This window comes from Notothenia coriiceps, unplaced genomic scaffold (assembly GCF_000735185.1).
Source record: "Notothenia coriiceps isolate Sejong01 unplaced genomic scaffold, NC01 NC01_scaffold00038535, whole genome shotgun sequence".
NCBI classification, from domain to species: domain Eukaryota; kingdom Metazoa; phylum Chordata; class Actinopteri; order Perciformes; family Nototheniidae; genus Notothenia; species Notothenia coriiceps.
The window spans coordinates 52,165-61,181 of record NW_011371236.1 but is presented as its reverse complement, the minus strand read 5'-3'; the positions used below and the strand labels follow the sequence as shown (position 1 = coordinate 61,181).

Genomic DNA, 9,017 nt, shown 5'->3' with positions numbered 1-9,017 from the left:
CTCAGCTTCCTCTCATCTTCCTCCCTCTCCTCCTCAATCACACCCAGCCTGTGACACACACACACACACACACACACACACACACACACACACACACACACACACACACACACACACACACACACACGTCAGAGGAAGTTGCCACAAAAGGGCACCTTGCTTTTAAGTAGCATTTAAGTTTCATGTGCTTTCACTAAACTATTTAACATTCAAACACATGATATTGTTTATTCCTTAGCAGCTCTCTCATTTAAAGCAGGCAAACAACTACCTTTCGTTTTTGTTATCATATTGTCATTTGAAGCTGAATTGATTGCTAAGATTTGTTTGTTGGTCTGTGCCAAATCTTGGCTCTGTTAGTATCCTCAACTTTATTACATTTAAGAAATCAAAATGTGAGTGTGTGTTACTTTGAATGAATAAAACATTATACTTTCCACAAATGTATGTGTGAGGCAGTGTGTGACTGTGTGTGTGCAGACCTTGGCACTGGCAAAGATGAAGTCTTTCCTCTGGCTCTTGTCCTTCTCCTTCTCAAAAACAATGCCCAGTTTATTCTGCACGCGCTGAGACTTGATCAGCTGACGGACTGAGACAGACAAACACACAGACAGAAGGTCAGAGATAGGAAGAAAGAAAAGCAAGGTCAGGGAGTAGAATGAATGGAGTTCAAGTTGGTTCAAATGAAGTTAATAGACTATACAAATTGTACGAAAAAAGCGTGTTTATTTTCCATTTAATCCTCATTTATAATTGTTATGATACCATGAGGAAAACTATATTGAAACAGGCTTGGATCCATTGATACATGACATCAATTACACTGGAGTCACAGACATAAAACAGAGACATTTAAACCTATTTATTTAAAAGCTAAAACTGACATCAGGGTTTCACACAGCATGGGCAGGAGGCATCGAGCTCAACAAATATAGACTACCTCTAAAAACATCAAGTAAAAGAGTAGAGGTGCTCTTACACACACATTTGATGAATGTGGCTTTCTAAAAACAAAATTGATCACAAGACGACATACTTTACTATCTGAGCTGCTTACTCTGAGGGGTGGGACACGTACGGATGACTTATATGGAGTGTTTGTGTAATTCTTACTTTTGTCATGTGTGAAGGTGGTCCAGTCCTCCTGGCTGTCCTTCACCTTCTTCATCACTACCAGCCGTCCTCCCTCCACGTCCACTGACAGAGTGTACTTCTGACTCTTTCCTATTTTTGTCAGCTCCGCCAGGTAGACATCCAGCTTTACCTGAAGAGGATCAGAGGAGGAGGATTTAAAAACACACATACTGAAGGTGCTTTTAGCAAAAGTGTCCACAGAGCTCTCTACTTTCTTATAATCTTAAATCCTTCACACCACCAGGGGTCTCCAAAATGAACGTAGTTGGCTCATTTGCCCTCTCTTCTTTTACTGTTATCACACACAAAACAAGCTTGCCGCTTCTGAGGAATTAACAGAGTCCTACATTTAAGTTATAAAAAGTCAGAAAGATAAGAATTCTTAAAAAAAGCAGGGATTTTCATAATTGCTCACAATAACCTGATTCTTTAGATTTTTTTTTTTTTTTACACACAACTCTCAGCTGTCTACATTTAGATAGAGAATCCATTCAGACTTTGAGTCACATCATGTGAAGCCTTAACGCGGTTTGTTTGTGTCAGTGGGTGAATTCAGGTGCCACATCTTAAACCCATCTCCTCATCGTAACAACCCTTCTGTTCCTGTGCAACAGGAAGCTGCTGAAAGGAGGTCACCACAGAGGATGCAGACTTGGCTGACAGCTAATATTTTAAACCCTTCACCTCCTCTCCCTTCTTTGTAACACTTTTCCCCATTTCTTCTAAATGATCATTATCATCTTTTTTCTCTTAACCTCTTCCATCATACTATGAATTCTGGGTTTGTTTAGTCTGTTAGCTATTATTTTTGCACACTTTCAAAATCTTATGACAAATAGACACAATTTCAGTCATCCACATTTACTTGAATACCAATTGTGCGAGTGAGTGCATAAAACCAAAAGGGACAAATGTCATGTTCTCCGATAAAGCCACTGATGATGCCACAGGATGTGCATTACAAACATTCCTGTGGTCTGATGATAAACTTCCTGCAGTGTGCTGAGGAATATATGACTTCATAGTCCGTTTACTGTAATTCAGGTTCAGTCTGTTCTCTCTGAAACGAAACCACCAATCCTGAAAAGTATCTTTAAATAAATCAGAACAAGCTTCAGACGGATCTCAGGTTTGCCTCAGTCTTAAATCTACTCAAGATTTTATAGAATAAGATTTGCTGCAGCCTTTTATTCTTGTAATATAAATATGAACTATTTTAATTAAAACATGAACCGAAATTGACAATAGGGTGGAAAAAGCGTTGATGTCTCATAGGGGGACATTTGAGATAATTTAGTATGTTATTAATAAGTATGTAAGTATTTACTTCGATACTTCATATATTGATTGCGTCACATTTCCCTGATAAGATAAAAGGTGAAAAACAGTTTCAGTTTTAAGGTGATGCACATCCTAGAAATGTCAAATGATAAGAACAAATGACATTAACTACCGCCTTAGTACCAATGATGTCACCCTGCAGAGAGAGAACCATGAATAAAACGTTTGTAGCTGGTGTGTGCCGACGTACCTCGAAAGCCTGCACAGGGATGGCTTTGCTGTGACGCATGGAGAGAGGAGGAAGGGAGCAAGGAGAGGACAGACTCATGTCCTGCAGAGCTTTCAGAGCCTAAGGCGACAAACAGGGAGAAGGAAAGCATAGAGAGTTATACAAAAATAAAGGACAAATAGAAAAGACACACAGAAACAAACTGATACACTGTAAAGTGTTCAGCTTCAGTGTGTGTGTCAACAACGAAACAAATTCCCATTTCCTGAATGTGATTTAACAGGAGCAAAAAAGGTGGAGCCAGTGACATCACATGATTCATGACATGCAGCCACTTCCTTCCCTGGCAGCTTAAACCCTCCTTATAAACGAAGTCCAAGCAGGAATGGTGTCACCCATTAACAGGGCAGAGCTGGTCAAACTTCCAAGTCGGGGAAAAAAGCAAAAAGTCTAATGGGTGTGGTACACTTTGCCAAAAAACTAAATCACAGTTTAGCATGACAAAATAAAAATAGCCTTTCGGTTATGACCCACGTGTTACACCCTCTCCATCTGGCTTTCTGAATGTTACAGATTATGAAAGGAATTTTAAAAGGCTTACAACAACAACAACAACAACAACAACAACTGGCAGTTTGATATGGGCTCAGAACAGTCTCATAATACACACATGCACACAAAAGGATTCACACTTGTATTTCATGATCCGCAAAATAATTCACACTTGTGTTTTTCAATGCACACACAAATGTGTTCCGTTTCATATACATGTAAATAAAATCCCAAACACAGAAAAAAGTTTCAAATGTGTATTTTTGATCCACACATATTTGTTTTCCGTTTAAAACCTCTGAAACTGCAAACACAAACCGCTTTCTGTGAATGGATCGCAGTGCATTCGTGTGTGGGTTTTTTGAGACTCCCCTGATCGTCAGCCGATTCGTGCTTGTAATTTTTTCTATCTATAGCCAATCAGATGTTTCCTCAATTCTAAGCCAATCACATGAGCGTGCCCCCACGAGGGTAGATTTATTGTGTTTATATATATATATATAATAAGAGAAAATCACTTAAGAAAGGTGAAATATATATTAGCTGTACACTTTACGAATATAATAGTGTTTTTATGGACAACTTCACCAATAAATGTTGTCCAACTAATCTTGCTGCTGTCACTCCTCAGCTCTTGGTAGTTCAGGCAATGATCAAACCTGGCAACTCCGTGCTTCCTGGCAGCTGTCAATCAAAGTCCAGTGGCTCCGCCCTAAAGTGTCAGAAACTTTTCACACGTGCAGACAGACTCCTGCTGAAACTCCCGCGAGCGAGCAGGGGGTTTAATCTGCGCGCCAGGGTCATTTTATGCACGTGTGTAGCTTGTTTTGCGAGCTAGAATATTGAACCAATTCTGGCTCCATACAGTATGTCCAGTTAGTTCATGCCTCCAACTAAGAAATTCAGTAATTTTGCATACAAAGAAATTCACATACTATGTAGAAATTAATTCCAATGCAGTATACAGCCTGTCATACTCATGCCCAACAAATCAAAATAATATGCAATTGGAGCGCATTTCCTTCGTCATGGTGTGAATATTATGTAAATATGCCATTTCTAATTTCTTTATCTTTTAAATGAAAGGATTTCTACACGAAAGTAAGTTCAGCCTGGTTCACTCTTCTCACTGTCTCTCTTCCCACCACTGAGCATGTGATGGTTGCCATAGAAAAGGGCAACCACAGATGTTTGACCTACTGCTTCCTCTCAGGCTTTCTTCTCCCTGTTTTCCTTATCCTCCTCTCGGCTCCGTCGCTCCCTGTGGGCCCGCCTAGCTGTCACATAGTACTGGAGCATGTCCTTAACTCTGTTTTGTCATCCTGTCATCCTGTCTTCCCCTCTACAATCCATCCATCCGTCCATCCACTCTCCCAGGTCTCCGTTTCCCCCATGGGATTTTCTGGATGGCCAAAGCGCAGACCCTTATCTTTCACCATGTGTATCTGTTAGTGTGGGTTTGTTCGTATGTGTGTGTTTTGAGACAAACGAATGTCAAGTTGAGATTTACAGGTGAGCAGTCGCAGCTCTAAAGTCTGTCTGTATTTCTCTCTCTGTTCTTTCTTCTTAGCTTGCTTTGTAACTCTCACAGATGTTAACATGAATGGTCAGAGATGATCCTGAGCTCAAACACTTTAGCCAGTGTGTGTGTGTGTGTGTGTGTGTGTGTGTGTGTGTGTGTGTGTGTGTGTGTGTGTGTGTGTGTGTGTGTGTGTGTGTGTGTGTGTGTGTGTGTGTGTGTGTGTGTGTGTGTGTGTGTGTGCCCTCGGTGGCCTTGGATCAATCTGCTTATCTGTTAGCTGCCAGCACTGCCAGTGATTAACGACCAGGTCCACACACAGCACATCCTTATTCATTACCACACACGTCACACACTTGCATGTTCGCCATCGCACTCACACCCACACAGACACATCCTGTTTCATTATGGTAGACGTCCACATAGGGGACGGTCTGGAGTTGGAAGGCAGAGGTGAGAGGGGGGAGAAAGATGGATGGGTGCAGCGTAGCCAATGAAACACAAGTGCATCTCCAAACACTCCGTTCACTCTACAATATCTTTCGTCCATTTTATACCGCTGAGCATCTTTCTATTCAACCCTAACCCAATTTCTCCTTTAGGAAATAGGTCTACATTCTTGCATCCAAGGTTTCTCACAACACTTGACCTCAGTGTCTTCCTCCCTCAAGTCCAGTGTGTGTGTGTGTGTGTGTTTCAGATACCTGAGATACCAGCCTCTCATCAGGTCAATCAGAACGGACAAGAGAACCCCAGAGGGGCAGTGTCGGAGGAGAGGTTTTTTTTCTTCCTGGCAGCAACACGGGTGCCGTGGTAACTTGACAAGACAGATGTGTCTTCTTAAAAATGTGTCACAAGACACGAACAATCCCAGAGCTTGAGGAACAATTAAATATTTATATTCAATAAATTACTGCTGCTTATTTTTTTTTTGACAAAACAATTTAAAATTAAGGTCCAATTACTATAATTTCAGAAGCTTTTAACTCAACACATTTCACGGACAACATCACTGGATGGATTTGGTAAAGCAAAGCAACATTTTGCCTCAAGCTAATTTGACTGCCCCACCATGTTTATTTTCCCAAAACAACTAATGACTTTAGCTGTAAGCTAATTAGAAACCAACACACCAAATGTTTATGTGGGACTGAGTTTGTGTATCGTTGAATGAACTCGCCATAATCTGTAGTTCTTTGTTATTTTAGTCAATTTGCTCTCCTTTTTATCTCATGTATTATACATTTGCCTCAAACATCCTCACATCAATTTACCAACTTTGTGCTAGTGTTAATTTTGTTAATTGTTTCTGTTTTTCTTTTTTGTCTTAGTTTTATGTCAAATTCCCTTCAAGTTGTGTTATTTTAGGCAAGTTTTAGTTGACCAAAGTCAGGGCATTTTAGTCTGTCATGGAAAATTGCAACTATTTTAGTATTGGGTAAGGGTTAGGGTGACTCATTGAAATCGGTCAATGATGCATCAGTCTTTTTAAGTCATCAGAACATATACACTTCAGTGTAGCTGCAATTTATAATCAGATACCATCCCACCAACAATAGAGTAATTCAAGAGGGTATAACTTGAGTTCTTGTTTTCCGAATGCTTGATTGTTCCCAGTGCTCCAGGATTATTTTCTTTCTGACAACAAACTATCCAAAGATTTCTCAGCAAAGCCATGAAGCCCAGTTGCTCTCCATTCTATATCTGCTGTCTCTAGTCGTGCCCACTCTTTAACTTCTCACCATCCATTGTCACGATTGCAACAAACCCGTTAAACTTTGCCTGCCTCTTTGTCTGGGTTTCGCACTTGGGTCCAACTATCAACTTTGGTAAGTGACAGTCTTACACTTGCCCTATTTGGAGTAAAACAACATTTCTCATACCTAAACAATCGAATATGTTATGTGTTAATGACTCCCAAAACAACATAAATTACTTTTGGAGAATAAAAACAAAAAGGTGCTCTTCATTGTGAATGTGGTAAGACAACAAAATGTATTTGTAAGGTAAATGACATAGGGTTAGGCTTACATTATATACATGGCATGATTTAAGTAATTCAGTTAAAATAAGTCAGTTATAAAAGGCCCATCAGAAGTGAGAAGTGAGGCCTAACCCACCCTAACATCCTCTACTTGGCAGCAACAGATAACTTGTCTATTTTATAACACTATTTTATGTAACTGAAAACCTCCTTTTCTTTTAATTGCCCACTTGGGGGTAACCACTCAAATTGAAAACTCACCATTATTAATAATACTGTGTGGGTATGTCTCTGCAAGTAAGACCTTCCACATTACATATTAAATCAATACTTCACACCAAAAATATTGATCGGACCAGCTTTAAATAAAAGTATTCTTTATAAGATGATTGGGAGAACACCATCTATTTATATGCTGTCACATTTCTGAAAGTGTTTAACTCATACTTAAAAGTCATATTACACCATTACATTGGTGGCTTCTAAGTTTTACAAATGCTTGAAAGATTTTGAAAATCATTGAATAACCTGGCCTCACTTTTCAGACATTTTTGGGGTGATTGAGTATGTCGAGAAATTGTTCACATCATTCAGGCTTGTTAGATTTGCTCCTAGCAACTTCCTCAAATGCTTTACATTTTCCTTGTTTTCCCAAGGACTTTAACAAAAAAGCATAGGGAAGACAGCATCAAGTGTCCTTATTCTCTGAAAGAATATGCCTGAGGATCTAAGGGACTCCACATCTGAGGATACTCATACTAAAACTAAAACCTTAAGACATACCTTTTTTACGTATTACTTAAAGGTGGGGTAGGTAATTCACTTCAGAAACACTTTTTGTTATATTCCATGGAATGCTCTTAACATCCCAATAGCAATGAATACATGTAATGCTTTGACAATAAACATATACAAATATTTCATTATCTGCCTTGGCCCACGGCAGATAATTTGATGGCCTACCTGCCTGTCAGCCTTCCATCTCATGCACAAACTTATCTCGTGCCCTCATTGGTCATGTGCGCGTTCGTGTGTGTTGGAGGAGGGGCTCTGTGAGGAAGTCTGAAGGAAGGGGCAGATTTTTTTCGGTGGTGTACTTTCAAATTGTAGCTTACTCAAGCTGGTTTCTCCATTCTTACCTACCCTACATTTAAGTTGCCTTGGTATCTATTTGTTGTAGTGACTTTATATTAACATGTTATCGTTGTGATTATTTATTCTTGGAATATTCTGTATTTGTGTTTTTGTTTGTGCTCTTTTATCTTGCAATGTAAAGCACTTTGGGCTAAATGATTGACTGAAATTCTATACAGATTGTGGTGTCTCGTCAAATGTGTTAGTTACTTACCTTCCTCGCTACCGACATCACGATAGTGAGGACGCTTTTTTCTTTCTTCTCACACCAGAGAAGAATAGGACTAAGAAAGAATATTAACACACCAGTTAATATTCTTCGGGAATAAATCCTACACCGTCATCTTTTCTCCGGATTAACGACAGGTTGGAGAGGATTTTTTTCTCGACAACGCACCTGCTACGAGCGCGTCCTTCCCACGACGCCATAATGGCGAACAAGATGGACACGTCTCTCCCTCACACCAGAGGAGCCAGGGAATCGGAGGCTCGGCTCTGCGGCTGCGGGTTGAAGATTTCGGACACAGACGCACACCAGGTCTGCTCGTCCTGCCTCGGGCTGCAACATGCCCAGGAGGCTATCGACAACCCCGGTTCATGCGGGCATTGTGCCCGTTTCACCGTGAAGAGCCTCCGCCGACGGTTAGCTCGCCAAGCTTGCTTGTCGGGTCAGGACTCCCTCATGTCCTCTGATTTACCGGACGGAAATCAGGCCACGAGGGCGTCCGCCACAGAGATGGAGCCCTGCACTGTGTCGGTCTGGGGCTCATTAGTAGTGGCAGCTGCAGAACCGCAGTCCCGCTGTCAGGTGTCAGGGCAGGGACTGTGCGAGCGGGGCCCCACGCTATACCAAGCTGGGGCTCCCGGCTGGACCTCACCATGGTCTCGCCCGCAGAAGATGTCCTGGAGTTGGACTATACGGAGGACGAAGAGGATGCCTCTGGATTCCTCCTGTCCGACTCTGATGAGCAGGAAGACAACGTCTTCATGTCATCGGCTCAGGCTGCAACGCCGGGAGCGATGGCTGCTCTCCCAGGCGATAGCACACCAGCTTCGCCCTGTCTGAGTATGGACCTGCAGGCCGTGTGTCAGCGTGCCGCAGCCAGACTAGACATCCCATAGCCCGAAATGGCCAAGGAGACCACCAGGTCCCGTTACGAGGGGAAAAAATTGCCCCAAGCAAC

General features: G+C 41.5%; 1 protein-coding gene across 1 annotated transcript in view; it reads right to left on the bottom strand.

Moving 5' to 3' along the window:
* Positions 1-9,017, bottom strand: part of inppl1a (inositol polyphosphate phosphatase-like 1a) — a 35,595-nt gene that overhangs the window by 8,192 nt on the left and 18,386 nt on the right. Inside the window, 5 exon segments of the mRNA XM_010797866.1 lie at positions 483-589; positions 1,114-1,264; positions 2,666-2,764; positions 8,048-8,117; positions 8,684-8,794. Of these exon segments, the coding sequence (XP_010796168.1) occupies positions 483-589; positions 1,114-1,264; positions 2,666-2,764; positions 8,048-8,117; positions 8,684-8,794 (538 nt within the window).